Source organism: Alnus glutinosa, chromosome 14 (genome assembly GCF_958979055.1).
Source record: "Alnus glutinosa chromosome 14, dhAlnGlut1.1, whole genome shotgun sequence".
Taxonomy (NCBI): domain Eukaryota; kingdom Viridiplantae; phylum Streptophyta; class Magnoliopsida; order Fagales; family Betulaceae; genus Alnus; species Alnus glutinosa.
The window spans coordinates 25,127,924-25,152,496 of NC_084899.1; the positions used below are offsets into that span (position 1 = coordinate 25,127,924).

Genomic DNA, 24,573 nt, shown 5'->3' on the forward strand with positions numbered 1-24,573 from the left:
CATGACTTTCGGCCATTTTAATGTGTAGTTTATATGTACCACACTCTTTATTGTCCTAACCTATTTTTTTTCTAAACTATATAGTAAACTCTTTTAGCATGCATGTAACATGTTCTTCAAAATTTTGTCCCACGTTTGGTTGTCATATCATATTCATTTCTCTTACACCGGAATATGTGATAAATTAGTAATTGTCATTTGATAAAGGATGTTTCCCGTCCATCCGATTCATGGTTAAACATTATATTTTATAGAGAAAATGGTAAATATATCGTCACGTTAATTGAAGTTTTAAGTGGTGTGACATCATGTACACTATTAAATAGAACAAAATAAAATTTTACTATTAACAAATTTGTTTCAAGTGAAATAGAGAGATTTTGCGTAGATCTATTTGTTAATAATAATGCTACTTTATATGACTATTATATAATTTGATGATGTGATAGTAAAAATTAATTATTGGATCAACAATTATAAAAAAAAAAAAAAAAAACTTTAATTGGATGAGCAATTATAAAAAATTTTAACAAATAATTCAAACACAAAACACTCATTAAAAGCATAAAAATAATAATAATAATAATAATAATTTTCAGCTTTATCTGAGATAAGAATTATTTTTAAAATTTAAAACAAAAAACAGCCCAATTAACAAACAAACATATCCTCTATTCCCTGGGCCTCGTCACATGTATGTTACTTGTATTAATAAAAAATTAAAATCTAATTCTGTAATAAAAATGTCCTAATTAATATATTAAACGTGTACCTTCCTCGTATCCTACAGATCGGTTATGTGACTTTTTGCAGACAATCCTAGCGTGTTTAGCGCTTCAATCACGTTGCCCAACGAATAGTATAGAAACATTTATCAATTTTTTTTTTTTTTTGTTCTTTCCTGTAAATAAAATAAAATAAAAAACCGAATGTTGTTAAAAAAGAAAATAAAAATACAAAACAAAAACAACGTGCACCGCTGAAAGCTAGTTGACATAATTGTCGTAGAAAAATAATTTTTTTACATCTTTTATATATATATATATATATATATATATATATATATATGTATATATATATTTTACACTTTTTAAAATTAATAATTAAATCTGTCCTATAAATTAAATGATTAATTTAAAATATAGGCGTATAAATGTATGTGAATATGGTTGGGATAAGACCATCACCATCGTACCAACTCCATCATCATGACTATTGACTCATGACCGCGGCCAATGCCTGCCATGTCACCATCACACATCATCATCACCGGCCCATAAATGAAAGAGAAACGACCGTTCCAAATTCGTCATCGTAATGGTACATCATCCAACCCCCGACCTCCATCATTCTCAAATCTCTATGCACATCCCTTCATATATAAATCCCCGAGTAAATGCTTACACAACTCCTTTTTTGTATTCAATGATTTTTTTTTTAAAAAAAAAAAAACAAAAAATCCAAAGCGCACACACTTATTACTCCCCGTTCTAAATAGATAAATGATTTTTTTACGTCACATTATCTTATATCAATCCTACACCAAGACATATAGCATGTGAGTCTCATATACATGGATCTCACATCCAATGTGTCTTGATGATACAAAGAAGGAGCCAGGGTCGAGAGAGGGCACATGCCCCCCTCAACTTCCAAAAATATTTTTTACCTATAGTAGAAAATTTTTTAGATGCCCTTTTTGCCCACCCTCCAATCAACTGCAAAGTCCGGGGCAATCGAAACCCAGTCACCAAACTTTAGGGCAAACTTCAATTGTAGAGAATAAATGTCTTTGAAATTTTTCTGAATGTTAGGTTTAGGTTAGAACCAGATGGAAGGGGAAGAAGAAGATGAGAATCAAGATGGCCTTAAATACACCGTTTTAATAGACTGTCGGATTGTATGTAGCCTTGTGGCCCTGTGGGCCCAGCCTTAGCTTTTTTCTTTCTTTCTTTTGTTTATTTATTTTTTATTTTTAAGTTGCGTTAGTGGGCCATGTGGTGACTTACACAAAACAATGATGTGTCTAAAGTAAATACTTAAGAAAAAGAATTTTTTTTAAAAAAAGAAAAAAGATAAAAAAGATGAAGCAAATAGCATATGAGAGCCTAAATCTAGAAGGATAAATCTAGAATGAAAAACTGAGCAAGAGATAAGGTCATTGATAAGGAAAGAACAAATTTGTAAAACTGAGCAAGAGATAAGGTCATTGATAAGGAAAGAACAAATTTGTAAATTGAGAATTGCGATAGAGACTTTTTCGAAATTCTAAAGTTTTTCTTTTAGTTTGTGAATTATTTTTTATTCAAACCTTTAACAATTTAAATCAATTGATTTTTTAAAAAATAAATAAATAAATTTCCTATTTCTTAAAAAAAATAAATAAATTTCCTGTTTCTTAAAAAATTTAAAAGTACACAATCAAACTTTAAATTTCACTAATCTTTTAAATTTAGATTGCTTAATTAAATTAATTGTTATATATGTATATATATAGATTTTTTTATATATTTTAATTGTATGAAATATATAATCGTAGTACCTGAAATTATCAAGAAGAACAATAATTCCATTATGCTCTATTTAAATTCTAAATCAGATTTAACATATATAAAAAATACCTTTGCTTAAGAATTTTTTTTATTACTATCATAGTGATAGAGACTAAATTCAATTGACATATCTAAAAATAAAAAATAAAAAATCCTGTTAACTAATTATGAAGACTCGCGGTAGATAATTAATAAAGTAACAGGCTAGGCTAGACGTGACAGAATAAATTATATATTATATTTATATTTTTAAATAATAATTAATTTTTTTTAGTAAAATTTTTTTAATTAATTTTTGTTTAACTTTTTTTTTCTTTAATAAAAATATATAAAAATCTTGACTCCTCTATCAGCCAGAATCCTTGGTGTAGGATATTGTAACGTAGAGTCGTAGATACATCCCCTCCAAATAACCAGTAAATTCCAAACAAAATATTTTTATTATTATAAAAATAAAAATAAAAAATAAAAACAAAAATAAAGAAACGTCACCGCCTCACGGCTCACACAGAGCCGAACATGGCAGAAGCCGCCTCTCCATCCATTTCTCTCTCTAAAACTCAAACTACAAAAAAGAAATATCTGAAACCCTAGCTTTTGCTTTTTTCCTTTTATGCTTTTTTTTTTTTTTTTTTTGGGTTCAGTTGCTTGTGGTGGAAGCGTCGAATCCGAGTGTGATCTAAGTCCGTGAAATGCGTGTTTGGACAAGTAGAGTGGGAGAGAGTTTGATCGTCAACGGGCCTCATTGATGAAGCCGATTCGTCGGTGCTTGAGGATTCTCATCCTCGCTCTGCTCTCTGTCACTGTATTCGCTCCCATCGTTTTCTTCTCCAACAGGCTCAAACATCTCTCTCAAATCGGTATGCTCTATTGTTATTCTCACACACACACATTATATTCAAATACACGAGTTTTTGTACGTGTCTATGGATGTATATGTATGTATGTACGTGATTGATTGACTGGATACTTGTGATTTTTTTATTTTTTTATTTTTTTTAATTTTTGTTTGCAGGACGGAAAGAATTTGTTCAGGACTTATCAAATATTGTACGTATATCGCTTCTCATAATCTTATTTAGAACTTTAATGTTCGTTATGCTCTGTTTGGCTGCTGAGGAAACGAGGAAAAGGAATGAAAATGAAAGCAGGATTTCTGATTTTTATTTGTTTGGTTTGGCTTTACTTTCGTCTGAGTCTAAATGGATGAACATTATGAAATATATGAGGTTTATAATTTTGTTTTATTTAATTATGTATATATTTATTTATTTTCTGCTACTAGACTTTCTTAACAATTGAGTGGAGTGTGGATGTTGTGATTTATTATGGAGATTGAAGAGAGATTTTGTTTTGTTTGGTGCAGAAATATAGGGCAGATGCTGCTTTGAAACTTAACGCCATCGAGCAGGTAGTTTAAAGTTGCAGTTATTCCTTAACGATCTATTTTTTAAATTTTGTCTATTATTAATTATGTATGTGGATCTGGGTCTCCGCTTTTGATTTAGGAATCAGGTGAAGATTTGAAAGAGCCAAAACAAGTTGTTTATGAAGATAGGTATTTGGGTTCTGTAGCTAGTTATAGTTCTAATAAGAATCGGGATATTCATGAATCCGAAAATGCTGGAGACACAGCTAAGATTTTGGAGAGAAATGGTTGGTATCACTAGGCCTATGTATCCTGTTTCTTTAAGTTTTTGCTTTTTCTCTGTGTTGACAGTGCATCTGATTCTAATTTGCATGTATATCAAGTTTCAGAAACTAATCATGAAAGAACAGAATCTCAGCAATTACAGCAGAGAGAAATATCTTCCACGGATGGGGAAGTGGTATGTATTTGTACAAGTGTTTATGCTTATGTATTTGTACAAGTATTTGTGCTTATTTTAGAGGAGGTTTGTAATTGTGATCATAGTAAAGGAAGTTGCATTGACACCTATATTCTTCTATTCAGAAGGTCCCTCATGATTAGCTTTTTACTAAGGAATAACCCTTGCTGTTATTTCCGAAGATTATATTGTAGAAATTTCATCCTAGAGAATGATGATTGAGATAGAGGTATTACTTATCAACTTTGTGCACTATATAATAAGGTGTAGAATATCTGTGTATACAAACTTAACAATATGATTGGCGTGGATATTCATTGTTACTTGGGTCCATCATCCTGGTACTAAAAAGAAGTTTTATCTTTTAACTAAGGTCAAACTTTGCTCAGAAAAAAAAGGTCAAATTTTTGTTCTGCTCTATATGATACCAAGTTTATAATGTCTGAGATTCTAGATAAAGCATTAGTTTCATGGATTGGTTACTTTCAGAAAAAAAGAAAAGAAAAAAGACAATTTAGGTTTTGCTGACTGAAGTTAGTTACAAAACCCTTATGGATATTTTTTTTACCCTCGAATTTATTAGTTTTTCCTAGAATAAGAAGAATGCAAAATATCAGATAGAAGAATATCTAACAAGATTTAGATTTCCAAAATTAAGGAATATGGTTTATAAATTCCGAGTGTAATGTGAACGTCACGTGGGTTGATTCTCCTCTTGGCTGGAAATTCAAATTTTTAAGGATGGAGATGTGTTAAGAGAACCAGGTCATCCTTGAACCTAATATGCTTATGCTTATAATTTAGATTTATGTAGCTTTGGTAATATTCAAGCATGGGTATCTGTTCATTATTGTTGAGTTGAACAAAACACTAGCAGTACCCTTTACCTCTGTTTCTAATATAGGTATGGTTGCAGGAACATTCTAACCAAACAACAGTTGAACATGATCATAATGCACACTCTCAGCATTGGAGAATAACCGATGAGAAGATTACAGAGATGAAAGATGGAACAAGAGTTTGGCTTGATCAGAATCTACGCTCTCACTCACGGAAAGTGACAAATGAGATAGTAACGGAGATGAAAGATCAGGTGATTAGAGCCAAAGCATACTTGAGTTTCACACCACCAGGCAGCAACTCCCACTTCGTGAAAGAGTTGAAACAGAGGATTAGAGAGGTGGAACGAGCAGTTGGTCAAGCCACCAAGGATTCAAATCTGTCAAGGAGGTATAAAAATCCACTGATTTTATTCCCTTGCTTGTATTTATCAAACATGTTTGATACTGAAAATGAATATGGAAGGGGAATTTGAAATATCGATCAGCAAATAAGAATGTAATGATTGCTTGTCTATCAGTAGACTTTATGAAAAGGAAAACCATGAGGAGTTCTGATTTAGGAATGAAGGGTTTAAATAAGTCTATTTTCGATCTAAAAAGCGGTGAAATTTGCAGTTCTTTGCAGAAAATGAGAGGCATGGAGGCCACGTTGTTGAAAGCTAGCCATGTGTTCCCCGACTGTTCTGATATGGCCACGAAACTCCGTTCAATGACTCATAATACCGAAGAACTAGTTCAGTCACAGAGGAATCAAGCAGCACATCTTGTTCGCCTTGCTGCAAGGACGACCCCAAAAGGCCTTCACTGCCTTTCTATGCGGCTGACTGCTGACTACTTTGCCCTGCAGCCTGAGGAGAGGCTGCTCCCTAACCAGCAAAAGTTGCAAGATACAGAGCTATATCATTATGCTGTCTTCTCTGACAATGTTCTGGCTTGTGCAGTTGTTGTGAACTCCACTATCTCCACTGCTATGGTAAACTGCCTCAGGTTTTCTGGTACTAAGATCTTTTTGGTTTTGATTTACCAAGCGATAATTTTCTGTATTGCTGAAAGGACAATTTGAAAAGTTTTGAGGTTATTTATCAAGTTTTTTTTTTTTGAAAGACACTTAAAATTCTCCCAACCCTCACCTCTCCCAGTTAGAAACATTTGCATCAATCCAATGTTGGACCTAGAATGGGTTTTACTCAAATGTACCTTTTGTAATTATACAATGCATATTCAACCTCTTTATGCGACAGCCTGCCTTGATTCTCAGTTTTAGTTTTGCATGCCAACTGGCTTATACCAAAGTACATGATTTAAAGCAGCAAAAGGGAAAAAGAAAAGGAGGAACAGAATAAAAAGAAGAGAGGTGAAAGCAAAAAAGAATTTTTTTTTTTTTAATTTTATTTTTTAAAAAAAGTGATGAAGTAAAGAATAAAAGGTGAAGAGGGTAAGTTAGGTGAACCTTGTTGAGTGGAACAACAATATGTGCACTCCCAACCTCATCCCAGCCCAAACATTACCATAGTAATCCCTTCCTTTTTATGTGCACATAATCTCCTTTTTTTTGGGGGGGGGGGGGGGGGGGGGGAATGTTCTGAACAGGGATTATTGAATAGATTTTTATATCAGACTCTATAGGATTCTGTTACATGTGCATGCCTCCATTGCTGTGATAAGTTGTCATGAACACCTGCACATCAAGCTATTCAAAGTGGCTGCCCTGCCATGAATCAGTTACTAATAGCTGCAAGAAACCCTGATATTCATTTTTGCCAAACAATTTGCAGGACTCAGAGAGAATTGTTTTTCATGTGGTCACTGATTCTCTCAATCTTCCAGCAATCTCAATGTGGTTCTTGTTGAATCCTCCTGGCAAAGCCACCATCCAGATCCAGAGCATAGACAATTTTGAATGGTTGTCCACCAAGTATAATACGACATTGAAGAAGCAAAGTGCCGTTGACCCAAGATATATTTCGGAACTGAACCAGCTCCGTTTCTATCTGCTAGATGTCTTCCCTGCACTAGATAAGATTGTGCTTTTTGACCATGATGTGGTGGTGCAAAGGGACCTAACTGGACTATGGAGGATTAATATGAAGGGGAAAGTAAATGGAGCTGTTGAGACTTGTCATGAAAATGAAGCTCTATCCCGTCGGATGGATTTGCTCATCAACTTTTCAGACCCACTTGTTGCAAAGAGGTTTGATGTCAATGCATGCACTTGGGCATTTGGGATGAATTTCTTTGATCTGCAAGAGTGGAGACGACAAAATTTAACTGATGTCTACCATAAATACTTGCAATTGGTAAATGTTTTGTTTGTCCTCGCATTTGCATGTGTGCTTATATGTTGTGGATTTAAGTTCTCTTTGTTTTCCATTAGGAACATATCTACCAATGCTGTCTTCTTGAAAGATGTTTATTTTTGTTCCCTACTTATTTATTTATGGAAGTTCCTGATCAGCTACTGCTATCTTCTCTCTTATTGAGATTTTTCCTCTGGCCTCTATGTGTTTGAATTCTTAATATTAGTTCTCCCTCACCCCCACTCCAACCGCCGGTTGGGTGGATTGTGTTTTGTTTTCTATTTCAATGTTTTGTGCTATGGAAAGCTCACCAGATGACCACTATATAAAATACTTATATACAGTTGACCCCCTTACGGCCTATTACTTTTGATACGGCCTTTCATTTGCATGATTAAAGTTGTCACCTAGGTTTCCTATTCGAATGATATCTTTAAACATCCTTTTCTTTTACCTCTTCCTTCCTTTCGTAGCAAATAAAAATAGATTATTATTTGAGGAAGATACTGCCACAACTCTTAACTTTCTTGTTTACTTGTACAAGTTATTGGGGAAGTTAAGGTATGAACAAAAAAAAGATCAACTTTCTTTTTAGGCCAAGTACACTGGAAGTTTCTTTTAGGACTTAGGTTAACGAGGATTGGCATATGTCCATGTAACTTGATTTTTACATTGGAAGTCTTGTAAATTGAAGTATGAAACTTTTCTATCCACCATAATAATAAGAGGGTTAACAGTATATAGCATACCTCCATTAATGTATATGTGAAGCTTATTCTAACAAATGTTTTGATGGGTGGTAATTTGCAGGGTAATAAGAGGCCATTGTGGAAGGCTGGTAGTCTGCCCCTAGGTTGGATTACCTTCTATAACCAGACAATGGCTTTGGACCGGCGATGGCATGTCCTAGGGCTGGGTTATGACTTGGCTGTCAAACGAGGTGACATCGAGCGGGCAGCTGTGATACACTATGACGGGGTTATGAAGCCATGGTTGGACATTGCGATTGGGAAGTATAAGGATTACTGGAGCCAGTATGTCCAGTATGACCACCCATATCTGCAACAGTGCAATATCCATGAGTAGGCAAATTACTGCATACGATAGTGTTATACACTGATAAGTTCCACTAATTGCTTCTTGTTCTAGGATCTGCACGTGGTCTTCACACGATTCTTTTGTTTTATTAGCAATTCTTCATGTAAAGGTCAACTCATTTTTTTGGCCAAAATTTTCCGGCAGCAATCTTCTAGGAGTTTTGAGTCCATTAGTAGCAATATTTGAAGTAAAATAAGAGTCCCTGGGGGATGTAGTAATGGTGGTTACTTCTTGCATGTACATACATAACATAATTGAGATTCTCTATTTGATTTCAAACACTCCAAATACACAGATTTACTTTGGTACCCTTTTTTTCACTACTTATATATATCCGTCTATCAAAGCCTGTTAATGCTCTATGTATATCCCTTCAAAAAGAGCCTAATTGTTTTGTCCAACTATTGTCTTATGTTTGTGTGAATGTGGTGTGTTTCTTCATTAGGTGTAGCTCCCGATAAGTAGATGATAGCCTATGAACTGAGTATTCCGTTCAAAAAGGTTTATACTGTACAGGGGTAGTCATATGCTTGAGAGGAGAGAAAGAAAGAGAGAGGAGAGGAGAGGAAAAAAGTGCAACGGAAAAAAAAAATGAGGGGAGAGTGAATGATAGAATAAACAAATGTGCATGGGTGCACAGTGCTCGCCAAATTTATCAGATCAGATCAGATTTTATTTTATTTTTGCTAAAATATCTACCCGTGATTTTTCACCTAAATTTATTACAGAGCTAGAGCTAAAATAACCTTTGATTAGCCTAATGTAAAAATGCTCTAAAACACAAAACATGCCTTAATTTGTCTTTCTCAAGCAGTTAAGGCTTAATTTTGGGCTACTTAATTCCTTAATTTGTGGGAAAAGACCCCCCTTCTAACTTTCCCCAGAAAAAAAAAAAAGAAAAAAGAAAAAAAGAAAAAGGGGCCTTAATTTATCTTTCTCAAACAAGCTTTAATTTGTCTTTTGAGGGCAATATGTGGTTGTGAATGGATTATGTGACACGTGGAGAAAATTGGTTGGGTTTATGAGGATAGGGGATATCTAACAAGGGGCTAGGTATCTATCCAAGTTTCTGTGGTGCAATAGTATAATTTGTAAATTCTTACCAAATTGCATATGAAATAAACTCAGCCCTCGCACAAAAATTATTTCATTTTCCACTCCACTTTCTGCCCAATACTGAAGAGAGATGGCAGCCATTAATGCTTTTCCTTCAACCTCGTCAGTCACCCGCGCAGGTCTCTTACACAGGCCATTGGTTGGGGTTTCATCCTCGCCTGTTCTTGGTAAGAGTTCTCTCGCTTTCAATTGGGAGTAAAAAGCTCCAAAATACTCTCCTTTTCTTGCCTGATTATACGAATATTACTTATTCAATCAATAAAATTAACTGCAGTTTGATCATTTTACTCTTAACAAATGTTCAAGTTCAACTATATGCAAGAAAGAGTCAGCTTCGTGTTACACATGCTTAATCAATGCATGAGGACTGAAGCATGATTCAACTCAACTTGTTTGTTATAATTTATGAGTAATGTTATTTAGTAAACCGTTATAGAATTGGAATGACAGAACAGTAAAAGTCAATCTTTGTACCACGTTATTTCAATTGTATGACAGTCTTATAACATGAGTTATGGCATGGGTCTACTAGTTCTAGTTCCGTCCGTCAAGATTAGAACACGTGTCTCAATTTCAAAAGGTCCTAGTGGAATAGGAAAGGATTTATTTTCCTTTTTAACTTGCAAAATATGGTTCCAGGGTTGCCAGCAATGGCAAAGGTGGGAAAAGTGAGATGTTCCATGGAGGGGAAGCCTTGTGTGCAGGAAAGTGGGAAAAAGATGGGCATGGGTGCATCACTGATTGCGGCGGCCTGCGCGACAACCATGTCAAGCCCGGCCATGGCTCTGGTGGATGACAGACTGAGCACGGAGGGGACAGGCCTTCCCTTTGGTCTGAGCAACAACCTTCTTGGTTGGATCCTGTTTGGTGTGTTTGGATTGATCTGGGCACTCTATTTTATTTACACATCTTCTCTTGAAGAGGATGAGGAGTCAGGATTGTCCCTCTAAGCCAAATTCATGTGGAAGGGAATGTTGTAGAAAAAGCCAAGAGTTTGGCACTTCCTCTGTTGTAGTAAACCTACCTTCTATGTTTCCAATGTGTACACCTACTTGTTTCTTTAATTATTCATTTCCTCTTATTTAACTTCCATAATACTCCATCCTTAATGCTTTACCTTAATGACATGAAAATGAGTTAGAGAATTGCTATAAGTTATCCCACTTTTATCTCGCTAGGTTGACGTAGTAGTGCTAATCATCAATCTTTGTTTTAAAAAAAAAACAAATAAATAAATAATTGATTGGCAGTGCCACATCAGTAATTAGGATAAAAGCGAGATAAATGTGTGGTGCGTAATATTACTCAATAAATTAACCACGAGAGAAATTGAAATCTACTCGTCTTTTCGGACCATACAAAGCATATGATTCAAATTGAGCTGGGTGAAAGATATAAATGAATGTCTAATGGAGAAGTATTGATGGAGACATTACAAGTTTTACTAGAAAGTTTTTTGCAAATCGATGTAGAGGTCCATAATTAATGAAATGAGTAAGAAAAAAAAATTCTAAATTGTTAATTTAATTAATTAATTACTGACTTATCAACTATACACTTTTATTAATTTTATCAATCATGACAAACACCAGTTGGTAAAATGATTTGTAGTGAAAGTTGTAGTACCAGTGGCGGAGCTACATGGTTGGCCTTCCCAAGTCACCATGTTTTCTATAAATTTTTTTTGAAAATATTATTATAATTTTACCGCCTAATTTTTTTTTTTTTTTTTTCTCAATTTTGGTCTCCCAAATTCTAAATGCTAACTCCGCCACCCATGTGTAGTACCTCAATAATTTTGCGTAAGGAGATTAACATGTAATTTATGGGTTGGTAATTGGTAAACAACAATGACATTATTTGTTCTCCCATGAAGCCGACCATACAATCATTTTACATTTTCTTATTTATTAATGTACTTTAAAGGGTTTTTTTTTTTTTTTTTGTGGTTTTAAAATTAGATACCAAACGTTGTCAAGAATCAAAAGAAGCACAAAGGAGTAATTGCATACCTAATAAAGAAATAAAAGAACCAAAAACATGGAGAGAGAGAGAGAGAGAGAGAGAGAGAGATGTTTATTTCACACACACAGACACATGATTTCATCCACACAGTAGCTCTCCCCATAGAGGAGCTCATTAGAGAAGGCAAAATCATGATGTATCATTCAAGGAAATCATGAAACCTTGCATTTAGCTCAAACTACCCTCGAATATAGTAAAAGAAAAGCTTAACTACACTCAAATCAGCCAAACCACAATCATTTCTTTCTTGCCCATTTTCCCCATATTTTCAAAAGAAATAAATCATAGCTAAGTAGGGACCCATCATAGAGCCTATGAGGTTCCAAAATCTAGCAAACTGTTTATCATTGACATTAATATCTTAGAACTATAGAATGATCAAATTGCAAACAAGAGTATCATAATCTGTGCTACAGTTCCTGTCACGGTCAATTATATGATCAACGATAATTAACATGGGTAATGTAATATAATTCTCTAGTTTTGGGTATTCTACATGGGAGAAGGAGATCGAGTGCAATGAGACTATTCATGATATGTTAAGTGAGAGGGTACCTGAGCCCGTCCTATTCGGATAGGTATTTAGATAGCTCGAGTTGTCGAGCAGATAGGGCTCGAACTATCTCTCACATAAAGTTTATTGTATCAAACTTATTACAGAATAGTCTATCACCCCATTGATTGATTGCTTTAAAATATAATCCAAAGCCCCAAAAACCACTCCATGGACTTCTGGACTATAGTATAAAAACCCTTGAACGAATCTATGCAATCATGAAATATTAAGACACAAGCAACCGAAGCTCTTGTTATTATGTTAATCTTAATTAATTAACCATGACACCTCCTCTTATATCTAAGAGATCCCCGGCTAAAGCCTAAAGAGTCTTATGCTCTAAATCATTTCCATTAGACACTCTTCCACACGGCATGCCAAGAACTGCACAAGCCCTCCTTCAGTCAACCGATCTAATGAACGCAGCACATATTTTCAGGGAATCTATCAGACTTGTTCTTCTTCATTCAACCCATTTCCATTCAATATCCATCTTCCTTTTTTCACCTCTCCCTCTCTCTCTCTTCATCTCCCACTTCCTCGTTCATCGTTTTCCCCAAATACCTGCAGCCTCTATAATTAAATTCCCAGATTATTTACTTGGATACCCCCTGCCCAAACTACTCTCCAAAAGCATTGTTCACTTCATCATATGTTTTCCTTCATCCATCACCTTCTCTTTCCTTGGAAGAGCTGCCACTGTTCAAGCAGTCTCAGACAGTTACAAGGGAATAAACCTTGATGGAAGAAGGCTATTTATGAGAAGTGGGTCTGCTTGGATCAAGCTTCTCCATACAAGTTTTTGTGAGTTCATTATTCTATCCAGCCTATTTGTAGTTCTGGTCGCCAGTTTGGCAATAGCACCAAAGATTCTATTTGCATGTGGTGTATGCTCCAAAATGTTGGGACTTTGGGGTGTCCTAGGATGTCTAGGAGTACCCTTTTGCGTGGCATTTGCACATGTTATGGTTGTGGGGGACCTGGCAAGAGTTTTATCTGTATTGGAGGGAGGTTGTTCTGGGTTTGAATCATTATCGAAAGCCAGAAATCTCATAGAAGGAAGGCGACAAACAGCTCTGGTTATGGCTTTGTTGAGCAATATGTGTCTTAGACTAGTTGAGTGTTTGTTTGAGTTTAGGATGTGCAATGGAATCAGCCTATGGGAAGGACCTCTGTTGGTTTCCATGTATTCATCTGTGCTTGTTTTTGACACTATCATGAATGCTGTGTTTTATTATGCATGTAAACCTTAAAGATTTCAGCATCTCAAAGATTTCCTGTGGTTGATTCTATGATGATTGTATGTATAAATTCATCTAGCAGAGTTTGATTCTCTGATGCGCATCCAAAAGAACATTGCATAAAAGCTGAAACTTCCAAAAGAGCTTTAGTCTGTCAGAAACCCTGTTCTTGATACAGAAGTAAAAATCTACCAAATCATCCTATTTTAAAACGCCCATCATATTTATGAAAATTGCTTCAACCTAAAAGAGTATTTACCAAGTCCAAAAACGTTTCATCTTTGGCAACTGAGAGATCCACCAATCAGATTCATACTTGTATACATACTAAATCAAAATGCAACCAACAGGGAGAAGCAGCAGAGTATGGAAATCTGAAAACTAATAGATGGGCTATATGCAAAAGTTCAAATGAAGTGCAGAGCTGGTCCAATAATATTGATTCTCCTGTGTTACTAGTATAATGTGTTCTCCCGAGAAGCCCACCATACAATCAGTTTACATTGGCTTAATTATTTGATCGCCCTGAGTTCTTAGAACTTGGGGATGGATGTAGCTATATATAGAAACTAATAATAATTTAAGGAGATAAATGAAAGAGAGAAAGACACAGAGATTAAGGCGGTTCGGCCTATGACCTATATCCATACGTTAAAGCTTAATAGGTTACTTATTTCCTTAATATTTGATTCGAGTACAATGCTATTTATAGAGCTTTATAGAGATTTGAATAATTTCAAAAACAAACTAAATCCCTTAATTTAGGATAATCAAATCATAAGAACAGTAGAATTAAGGGAATGTTTGAGCTTGTGATTTCAAAATGTTTGATTTAAAAGTTGCGATTTAAAAATGCAATTAAACATTAGATAAAATCACAATTTATTTTTAAAAAAATGACTTCCAAACAATAATTTTTTTTGCAATTTGATTAAAAATCCCACATTTGGTTTGTGAAATCGCAGTGCCAAACACAATTTAAGGGTCCGTTTAGATTTGCGATTTCAAAACGTAAAATCTAAAAATAGCGATTTTTAAAAATGCAAGTAAACGTTTTGTAAAATCGTAGTTTGGTCTTTAAAATAATGTGTTTTTCAAAACGCATCTCTTTGCCTACGAATTGAAAATGCATACATTTTCAAATCTCAATTTTTTTAAAAATGCACTATCAAAAAAAAAGTAGTGATAATAGTAAAATTATAATATTATATTAATGATAATATTGATGAATTAATTAATTAATTATGGGCTAGTTATGTGGCTGGAGAAGTTCTATCATATCCTCTTATGGCTCGCCCCTACTCAGTTGATTTCTTTAAGAATAGAAATAGTGATTGGAAGCATGAAGAAATGTTCATAAAAATGCTACTTGTCAAATATTTAGTTAGCCTAAAACCATTTTAAATATTAAAATATGATTCTTTCAAACTAATTTTTATTAACCCTTGTTAGTACAAATTTTGAACAACTATTGTTAGCTCTAACAATTTTAACCACCCTAAAACTATTTAAAATATTAAATTTTGGTTATTGAGAATATAATATTATTGTTTTTAAGTGCACTATATAACAATTTCTTTTTAGTGTTGTTGTTTTTATTATTGTCATTCAAATATTTAGCCTTTAAAAGGTTCTTTAAGCTTTTAACTTAACTATTAATCTTCATTCCCGCCCTATTTTCAAGAGAAATGTTAGAGCTCCTTCTAATATTTTTTTGGTGTCCTTTTAGATGATGTGGATTACATTTCGTAGATCACATTTTGAGATTTTTTTTTTTTCGTAGATCACATTTTGAGATTTTTTTATTTATTAAATCTATATCATTCAAAATGACATTAAAAAAAACTAAAAAGAGCTAAAGTATTTATCACTTTTCAATGACTTTGGTCAGAAACAATTTTTACCCATATTCAAAGCTTATCCTATACATCTATGGCAAATAAATTACTCTATTTAATCTATTTGTTTTCACGATTCACTAGTTTCAATTTTCAAGCTAATATGTCATCTATAGTTTTCTTTTTCTTCTTTTTAATTTTTTTTTTTTTTTTTTTAAGGAAAGATAAATCTTTCATTGATCAAAATAAGGATACAGACCAAACCATCATATAGGTGTACACAAGACACCCCAAAACAGGGGAATACCCCACCTGAGCCAAAATACTCAGATCAATACAGACAGCACTGCTACAAATAAAAGCCTAATCAAACAGAATGATGCATCTACGGTGACATAAACATTTGCTTTAATAAGGAGTCAGTCACACATTCTGGCCCGAAAGCAATGACTAAGTTGATCAGCACAGAGCAAACTACCAAAATAACACACCAACAACCAACCCCACCGGATCAACGCCGAGGGGATAAACAACTCCACCATCAGCTCAAAAGGCTAAGGGGAAATAACAACAGGACAAACAAAAAATAAAAACAACTACAAATGCAAAAGCCGAACCATTTTTCCCACTTCTCACAACTACAAAAACGGTTTGATGCACGTTCTGGGACTCCAAGAAAATCGCTCCCAATGATTCCTAAGACGTTCCAAGAAAATCGCCCCTAATCAGCACCCAAAAAATTTGCCCACAATCAAGCAAGTGCGGTCCGGAATTAGTGCCGCACGTCGCCCTTGTTGCGAAAAAACCGGTGGAAACAAAAGCGCTGAAACCACCGATCCCTTTTCCCCTAAACCGCTTCGGATGCCGACGACACCCAAAGAGAAAAAGAGACTTATTCACAAAACAAAAACCTACCACATCCTACTGGGGAGGAGGGGCCTCCCTTATCACACTCAAAAAAGACCTTTGCTAACGGAGGAAAAAACAGAGGAAAAACGAGAGTTCTTTTTAATTCTTAGTGCAACATGAAGTGACAAAATAACATTATCACTTGTCACAATTTTAACTCTACTAAGATGCCCATTGTCAATATCTTTAAAAAAATAAAAAAAAAAATAAAAATAAGAGATGCCCATTGTCAAGATTTTAAGAACCCTATATATTTCTTTTCCCAATGTTTATGCTGTTCTATTATTATATATAATACATTGCTTATTTGCGTTAGAGAATGTTAGACATCTAAATACTTTTTTTTTTAAAATTTGATTTTAATATGATATGTCACAATTTCATGAGATCTATTATTTTAAAAAGTGCGTCATAATTTCATAGAATTGTGACACATCGTGTTGAAATCAAATTATGAAAAAAAGTGTTACGATGTGTAGTATTTTTTTTAAAAAAAAAGAGAGAGAAAGAAATAAATATATATATATAAAAGAAGTGTCTAACATTTGTTCTCAAATCAAACGTTCAACCCCTCTGTTGACACGAGAGGTAGTCTCTCGACTCTCTCTCCTCTTCTCTTCTACAAAAACCACATAAACCTCTCTGCAAATCACGCACAACCCTCGCCTCACTGCAGGAACGAAATTTCAGGTAAACACTTTCTCCCCCTTTCCTTTCCTCTCGTCTCTCTCTCTCTCTCTCTCTCTCTCTCGTCTCTCCCCCCTCTGGCCCTCTCTGTCACGTTATCTCTCACACTCTTTTTTTTTTGTCTCTCATTAGACGCTCTCTCTCTCCCTCCCTCTTTTTCTCATTCAGCTTCCTTTCTCTGTCGTTGCAGACCCAAATCCAGGAAGCTCGTCCTTCTCTCTCCATCTCGTTAGTGTGTATGAGGTTCTCTCCAAAGTTGTGATTCTTCTTTTTATCTTTCTGTAATTCCGAAATTGGTGAATAATTTAAGGTTTAAGCTTCCTGATGATTTTCCCGTTTGACGTTTTTAGGATATTAGGTTTATTTCGGAAATTCGAGTAGAAAATTGGGGATTTCTTGCATGTTTCGGTTTTTCCCCTTCACCGAACCCATTGCGGTTATTTTAATCTTTTGGTGTTGTAGATTAGGGGTTCTTGTAGCTAATTGAAGAATGGGGCTAGATGCTTTGTAAATTTTGGATTTTGCTTAAAAACTGAAAACCCTCCTTGCACTCAACGAAATTTTGCTGCAAGATTAAGGGTGTGTGTGTGGTAACCGTGTAGCTTTGGGATAAAATTTGTGAATGGATATGAATGGGGATGAATATAGGCTAGTTCAGTGAGTGTAGTAGAGACCACCGTCATAGACTCATAAGGCTTATTAAAGTCATGGATAATGATCTCTGCTAAGCACTGTAGAAACTGTCATGTTCCACAGAATTTCCGTCAAGTTGAGGAGCCACCGAAATGGTAGGATTTTGATTTTGTTTCAAAATTTAGCATGTTTTTAAAGTTGTTTGTATGTGAATATTTAGGCTTTATTGTGGTCGCTCTAGTGACCGACACATTAATTTGGCTGGCTGACGAGGACGCCTGGACCTATTGTTGTCTGGGTTAGAGTAGTGTGGCCGGGGATAATTTGTACAGCTTTTGGACAGTCACTGTATAGTAGGGACCAAGGATTGGGTTGGCGACGACCTCCCTTGAGCAGAATTGTTTCCCTTTATATTGTGCCCTTGGAATTTTGTGTAGTAGGACATACAATGTATTTTGGGTCACTGGCCTTTGTAGACAACTATATTTATATCAAATATAAATATGAAGTTTAAATTTCCTGCTGCACTTTGATTGCCCTGGGTTTTGTGTGATTGATATTTTATATCTTGATCATCTATGCCTAACACTGCGCTCCCCATACTTTCCCTAAAATGGGGGCGTGAGAAGTTCAATCGCTCGCAACCTCCATTCCCGCTTATTCTCTGCATTGGAAGCAACTCTTCCCGATTGTGCTACCCACGGGTAACATTATAGTACTCTTCACCTTCTCCGACAATTTCTCAAATTTGATTTTCCTTTTACCTCTCTGATTTCCCAGCTCCTGTAACTCTATCGCCAATTTTTTTTATTACTCCCAAAAGCGCTCATATTTTCTCTTTTGTAGTTAGGGTTTTCCCATGCTGCAAAATTAACGTTAATGGGTAGTGTTAAAATTATAACTTTGAGCATAGACAACCTTTGCTCAGTAAATATATTTTTAAGCTTCACTTCTTTTCCTCTGAGGAATGTTCCACAATTTTTCTCTCTCTCTCTCTCTCTTAAATGTGTGATAGGTGTTAAAGCGTTTTTGTTCGCAAGGCTAATTGAAAATGCATGATTAATTTCCATTGATTTTTTATCCTTGAAGTTGCATGAAATGGTGGAAGATACATGATACTTTTTTTAGTTCTACATAGAAAAATCTTTTATATATGATATGAAAAGAAGAGGAACCGAGAGCTTAGTGTTATAATATAAATTAAATGATTAAATTCATCCATTCCTATCAACTTAAGCTTTAAATGATGATTTAACATGGTAACAGAGTAAAGGTCCTAAGTTCGAACCCTGCCCTCATCATTCACCTCTCCAATCCAATTAAATATTTCACGTATTGGGCATTACCTATTAAAGAGGAATTTGAGCTCACACGTAAGGGGAGTGTTAGAATATATTAAATGATTAAATTCATCTTTTCATATCAGCTTAAGCTTTTAAGATAAGTGATGATTTAACACTTAGATCTCTTAATGTAGCAAAAAGACATCACCTTACTTGTTTTTTGATGCAAAGATAGGTAGAAGAGGAAGGTTTGCTAGTGAAACCAAGATAGCATAGATAGAATTGTAGTTGGAAATCAAAATTATGAATTTTAGGGTTCAAGAGACCCCAAAAAGACTCAAGTTTGAAACCCATGTTATTAGATGGCAGAAGGCTGCATAGAGGGCCCCTTAAAAGGCTATCTGCGCTAACCCTACAATCCTAGCTCTTGATCACAATTGCATCAGATCTTAGCCTTCTAAGTTCGCTAAAATTGACATGATAATCACATTACCTTTCACTCTTTATTTCTGATATATCTGGATGAGGATAATTGGGGTTTTGCTTTGCTATCTTTCTAGGAGGTGGATCTATGTAATTTTAAGTCTTACATGTGCTATTTTAACTTTTTATTTTCTTATGTGAATCTCCTGTATACCTTTTGTGCACCAATGTTACATTACTTCTTCGATTTTCTTTTTTCTTTTTTTCTTTTTTTTTTTAATTGTAAGTAAATTGATTTTATTAGAAAACACAAATGGGCGCAACCCAAATATACAGAGAGTATACAAGAGAGACACCCGCGTAGGGGGAGGAGAAAGAAAATTCTTAGTTTTTATTGAATAAGTTTATTATTTATCATAAATAAATTGATTTACTTAAGATTATTTTAATGGTTTATGTTCTCCATTTTGTTGTTGCAGCTTATATAGTTCCAGTCATGTCTTGGTGTACAATTGAGTCTGATCCTGGTATGCTTTTGAATAGTGCATTCCTTTTTCCTTCATTTTTAGAGATTTTGTATGAAATTTGTTTTTTATAAGATTCTTTTTCAAATGAAATTAGATAGTATATGTAATCAAAATAAGCTTAATTGTGCCAATCTAAATGTCTATGATAAATAGCTCCAACCCATTCTTGCTTTATTTTTTCCATTTATAGACTGCATAATGTCATGCTACATATTCCCTTCAGAATAATTTGATGATTTCTTTTTTCCTTTAATACTCAAGCCGCGTCACTTTGGACTTTATAATTGTCAGGGCTTTTCTTGTTGCATGGATGGATGTCCAAATATTTATGTCATATACTTGCCGCAAATTGAGTTTGTGCATGGTTAAGTAAATCTGGCATTCTCTTTCCTTCATTTTAAGAGAGTACATGAAATTTTGCTTTTAAAACTGTTCAATTGAAATAAACTAGGTTGCAGAATAAGCTTAGTCTTGCTGGTTGAAAAGTCTATGATAAATAACTCCAATCTATTCTTGTTTTATTTCTTCATTTATAGGCTGGATAATGTCATGCTGCATTTTCCCTTTAGAATTATTTGATGATTTCTGTTTCCTTTAATACTGAAGCCATGTCTACTTTGGTCTCTGTGTTTGATGGACATCAGGGTTTTGCTTGTTGCTTGGATGGAGATCCAAACATTTTGTGTTATATAGTTGCTGTCAAATTGAATTTGTGCATGGTTAAGAAGCCTCAACACATTCATTTTGGATGGGATATCTTTCATAAATAACTTCAAATCCATTATTGTTTTATTTTCATCATTTATAGACTGCAAAATGTCATGTCACATATTCCCAAACCTTAAAGACATGCATTATTTTGGATGGGATATCTATTGTAAATAATTTCAGTTCATTGTTGTTTTATTCTCTTCATCGCATATTGTCATGCCACATATTCCCTTTAGAATAATTTGATGATTTCCTTTTCTGTTAATGCTCAAACCATGTCTACTCTGGGCTCTAGATTTGAAGGATCTCTAGGATTTCCTTCAATGCTCAAGCCATCTTTTATTTTCTTGTTTCTTTTTCCTTTTATGGCCAGTACTTCTATAGTTTAACATGAAAAGGAGTTATTGCTGATGTGGCATGTTAACCTCACTAGGATTTGATTTATTAAAAACATAGGGACCAATTGACTCTCAACTTAAAGGTCAAGGGTGATATTTGTAACACCACCCCCCCCCCCCCCCGCGCCCCCCTTCTTTTTTGGAATGGGAACCTTGTTTTGAAGATCCTTTTCATTTATTCCAGGTGTTTTTACGGAACTTATACAGCAGATGCAAGTAAAAGGCTTGCAGGTAAATGTTTTCGATTTATGACATTTTTTGTTATAGCTCAACTGTGTAGTGGTATTAAAAGTGGCTAGTCTCCTGGCAAGCTCATCTCACTGGGTGTCCAAATTGATTTGCAACCTACTACCTGTTTTTGAGTAATATTTCATTGTAGCTCCATGAAGAACGAAAATTTGGAGAGGCTGTATGTGCCCGAAGAAGTTTATATAACCTAGCAGTATGCTAGTGAAATTTGTTTTAATAAAATGAAAAAGTTGGCCTTGGGGGTGAGATGTTTGATGGAGTTTAAAAGATTTTTCCAGGCAATAGATTCAAGATTTTGTGGAGAGTTTAGTGTCCGAAAGTAGTTAACCCCCATGGATGAGTTCTGGAGGTAGTTCAGTACTGCTAAATGTGGCCTTTCTCCTATGTTTTTTAATGATAATTACGCGTTTTCATGAGGGATTCAATTTTCTGTGAACCTTTCGTGGAGTTTCTATTGTGTTCTACCTGTTCTTTCATGGTGAAAAGTGCTGTTTACTTAGGTTAAGGGAATTTTACAAGAGTAGGGACTAGATTATGAGAGCTTGCTTTTTGTATGAGGCGTCCACCAGGCCAAACCAAATGGTCAAAATAAATCTGGGCTGTTCCCACTTAGGCACCTTCTCAGTGAGGCCCTTTCTATTAGGAATTGGACTTTTTGCCGTATAGGGTATCATCTATTCTGTAGGAACGTGTGTATGGATATCCTTTTGCTTCATTGCCCTTTCATGGAAGCTTGCTCCACTCAGAATTTTTTAGCTGCTCCAGTAATCAGTAAGGGGGATGGTCATTGTCTTGGATAATCAAGGTCTGGAGTAAGAAAGGAAAGGTATGGACATTAATCCAGTCTGCATCTTGGTGGTTCTTTTGTAAAGGAAAGGTAAGAGAAAATTTGGAAGGGCATTAGCAACCACATTTGGATCTAAAAAATTTGGGGTTCCAAATGATTAGCTCATTTTGTAAATTGGAGAGAACTTCAAGAATCCTCAGAATTTTGAGGGGTTGGAGGGCTGTATTCTCACTTCAGATTCTGACTAAAGAGCATTTCAAAAATCGCACTTTGAAGTTGGTTATCCACTGGCACTGCCACCATCTCTATTTTACTACCATAACAACACAATTCCTTATCACTGTCGCACCACCATCGTTGTTTCCTTTCATATTAAACCATCCTTTTAGTTTTTCTTTTTTGACGTTTTTCTCTAGATATGCGTGTCTTGAGCCTTTAATAATACTGACACCACTGCATATCGTTGAAGTTGATACCATTACCACCACCCACCAGTCAGTTGAACTTTATATTCTCATTCAAACAGTATAATTTAAATGAAGGGATTTTTATGTTTCATTGTTCTTTCTAATTTCTCAAGGAAATCCCAGATGCTTAATTTAAGCATGCCCTAAAAGCAGTGTTCACCTTGGCCCCACTTAGAAGCCTTTCTATCCTGCAGCACCATTTCTTTCAGTTATCCAGGACCATGGGTTTAACTGTTTTTTTTCACATTCATTATAGGTTTCTGAGCTCTTTATATGCCTCTGAGTTTTCTTCTCCTAGATGCACAGCTTGTACATCTTGTCAATGCAATTTTTTTGCTTTATCCATCAACTAGGTATTGGCACACACAATAAAGTGGTACACATGGGTAGATGAGTAAGGACCAGAGGTGAAAGAAATAAAGATAAAGAAATAATTGTAAAATTACTGTTTTGTCATTTCTTATTATTTATCTTTGTAAATAACTAATAAACAAATTGATGGGGATTCATGTATTTACGATGTATTAGATCAAGGAGTTGGAAGCATTAGATTAACTTAGTTTGAATGCCAATTGCATATTTCAATGAGGCTAATTATTTATTTTAGAATCCATTTTTATTAACTGTTAATGTGCTATTTCTTATATTTTCACCCCGTATATTTTTTTACTTGTTAGCCGTATTGTTGTATTCAATTTGCATGCCTTAATCTGTCTTCTCAGGTGGAGGAGTTGTATTCGTTGGACCTTGATTCTCTTAACAATCTTAGGTTCTACCGCCTCATTTCCCTTTTATTTTTTATTGCTTTGCAGACACACATGTTAGCTGTAATATTTATGTCTAAAGTCATTGCTCTTTCTTTTTGGTGTGTTTCAGGCCTGTATATGGGTTGATTTTTCTTTTCAAATGGCGTCCAGGGGAAAAGGATGACCGTGTTGTAATCAAAGATCCAAACCCTAACTTGTTTTTTGCAAGCCAGGTCAGTTTCCCTGGGATTCAGTCTTGTCCATAATTATTTGCAAGCTTTCCTTATCTTAATCTCTGTTGATCACTCATAGGTTATCAATAATGCTTGTGCAACACAAGCAATCTTGTCTATCCTCATGAACTGTCCAGATATTGACATTGGCCCAGAGTTGTCGAAATTGAAAGAATTCACCAAGAACTTTCCACCTGAACTCAAAGGTTTGGCTATCAATAATAGTGAAGCTATACGCACGGCTCATAATAGTTTTGCAAGGCCTGAACCTTTTGTCCAAGAGGAGCAGAAGGCTGCAGGCAAGGATGATGACGTGTACCATTTTATTAGCTATTTACCTGTTGATGGAATACTATATGAGCTTGACGGATTAAAGGAAGGACCCATCAGCCTTGGTCAGTACTCTGGTGGCCAAGGTGACATGGATTGGCTGTCGATGGTGCAACCAGTGATTCAGGAACGCATTGAAAGGTATAGCCAGAGTGAGATAAGATTCAATCTCATGGCAGTCATCAAGAACAGGAAAGAGATGTATACTGCAGAACTCAAGGAGCTCCAGAAGAGGAGGGAGCGGATCTTGCAGCAACTGGCTGCCTTACAGCCAGAGAGGCCGGTTGGCAATGGTAATGTTGAAGTGCTGAACAAATCTCTTTCAGAAGTGAATGCTGGAATAGAAGCTGCTACTGAGAAGATTTTAGTGGAGGAGGAAAAGTTCAAGAAATGGAGAACAGAAAATATCCGCAGGAAACACAATTACATACCATTTTTGTTCAACTTCCTCAAGATTCTTGCTGAAAAGAAGCAGTTAAAGCCCCTTATTGAGAAGGCAAAGCAGAAAACAAATAGCTCTAGGTGAAGCGTATTTCTTGTCAAATTGTAACACTAATGTTATGGATCTAATTATTCTGTGAGTGAGTTTAAAACATCCGAAGGATTTTGTGGTCAACACTTGTTTTCTCATCTTTTTCCCTTGCTTTTTTCTTTTCTGAAGACTTATGAAATTATTTTTGAGGTTAACCTACTCCCAAATTTAATTACTTGTTTCTTTTGGTATAAATTGCATTTGTGGACATTTTAGGATGATGTGCTCGTGGAGTGGAGGAAATGGGAAACAAATTTAGTGTTA

General features: G+C 35.0%; 3 protein-coding genes across 8 annotated transcripts; all 3 read left to right on the forward strand.

Moving 5' to 3' along the window:
- Positions 1-3,037: 3,037 nt before the first annotated feature.
- On the forward strand, positions 3,038-8,897 carry LOC133857070 (probable galacturonosyltransferase 6). Of its 2 annotated transcripts, none has more exons than XM_062292187.1 (9): positions 3,038-3,412; positions 3,568-3,602; positions 3,919-3,963; positions 4,061-4,208; positions 4,311-4,381; positions 5,298-5,611; positions 5,839-6,196; positions 6,999-7,520; positions 8,331-8,897. In XM_062292187.1, exons 1-9 carry the CDS (start codon positions 3,301-3,303, stop codon positions 8,604-8,606), a joined length of 1,881 nt encoding a protein of 626 aa, XP_062148171.1. In that variant the 5' UTR covers positions 3,038-3,300; the 3' UTR covers positions 8,607-8,897. The 2 variants fall into 2 exon arrangements, with proteins under 2 accessions (XP_062148171.1, XP_062148170.1); XM_062292186.1 differs by having other exon boundaries at positions 3,039-3,412; positions 4,305-4,381.
- Positions 8,898-9,716: 819 nt separating this feature from the next.
- On the forward strand, positions 9,717-10,829 carry LOC133857071 (photosystem II reaction center W protein, chloroplastic). The gene is made up of 2 exons (XM_062292188.1): positions 9,717-9,901; positions 10,374-10,829. Exons 1-2 carry the CDS (start codon positions 9,805-9,807, stop codon positions 10,682-10,684), a joined length of 408 nt encoding a protein of 135 aa, XP_062148172.1. The 5' UTR covers positions 9,717-9,804; the 3' UTR covers positions 10,685-10,829.
- Positions 10,830-16,858: 6,029 nt separating this feature from the next.
- On the forward strand, positions 16,859-24,464 carry LOC133858149 (ubiquitin carboxyl-terminal hydrolase 2). 5 transcript variants are annotated; one of them, XM_062293606.1, is made up of 7 exons: positions 16,859-16,993; positions 17,159-17,233; positions 19,809-19,856; positions 21,150-21,196; positions 23,191-23,237; positions 23,345-23,447; positions 23,527-24,464. In XM_062293606.1, exons 3-7 carry the CDS (start codon positions 19,826-19,828, stop codon positions 24,301-24,303), a joined length of 1,005 nt encoding a protein of 334 aa, XP_062149590.1. In that variant the 5' UTR covers positions 16,859-16,993; positions 17,159-17,233; positions 19,809-19,825; the 3' UTR covers positions 24,304-24,464. The 5 variants fall into 5 exon arrangements, with proteins under 5 accessions (XP_062149590.1, XP_062149591.1, XP_062149587.1 ...); XM_062293607.1 differs by having other exon boundaries at positions 17,159-17,226; XM_062293603.1 differs by having other exon boundaries at positions 17,181-17,233.
- The last annotated feature ends 109 nt before the right edge of the window (positions 24,465-24,573 follow it).

Bases quoted from the DNA above. Each gene is read 5' to 3' on its own strand.
- LOC133857070 (XM_062292186.1), top strand. From the start codon at position 3,301: ATGAAGCCGATTCGTCGGTGCTTGAGGATTCTCATCCTCGCTCTGCTC. The intron at 3,603-3,918 runs GTACGTATATCG...TGTTTGGTGCAG, and splicing joins TTCAGGACTTATCAAATATT to AAATATAGGGCAGATGCTGC. The intron at 4,209-4,304 runs GTTGGTATCACT...ATGTATATCAAG, and splicing joins TAAGATTTTGGAGAGAAATG to TTTCAGAAACTAATCATGAA.
- LOC133857071 (XM_062292188.1), top strand. From the start codon at position 9,805: ATGGCAGCCATTAATGCTTTTCCTTCAACCTCGTCAGTCACCCGCGCA. The intron at 9,902-10,373 runs GTAAGAGTTCTC...ATATGGTTCCAG, and splicing joins TTCATCCTCGCCTGTTCTTG to GGTTGCCAGCAATGGCAAAG.
- LOC133858149 (XM_062293606.1), top strand. From the start codon at position 19,826: ATGTCTTGGTGTACAATTGAGTCTGATCCTG. The intron at 23,238-23,344 runs GTTCTACCGCCT...GGTGTGTTTCAG, and splicing joins GATTCTCTTAACAATCTTAG to GCCTGTATATGGGTTGATTT. The intron at 23,448-23,526 runs GTCAGTTTCCCT...GATCACTCATAG, and splicing joins ACTTGTTTTTTGCAAGCCAG to GTTATCAATAATGCTTGTGC.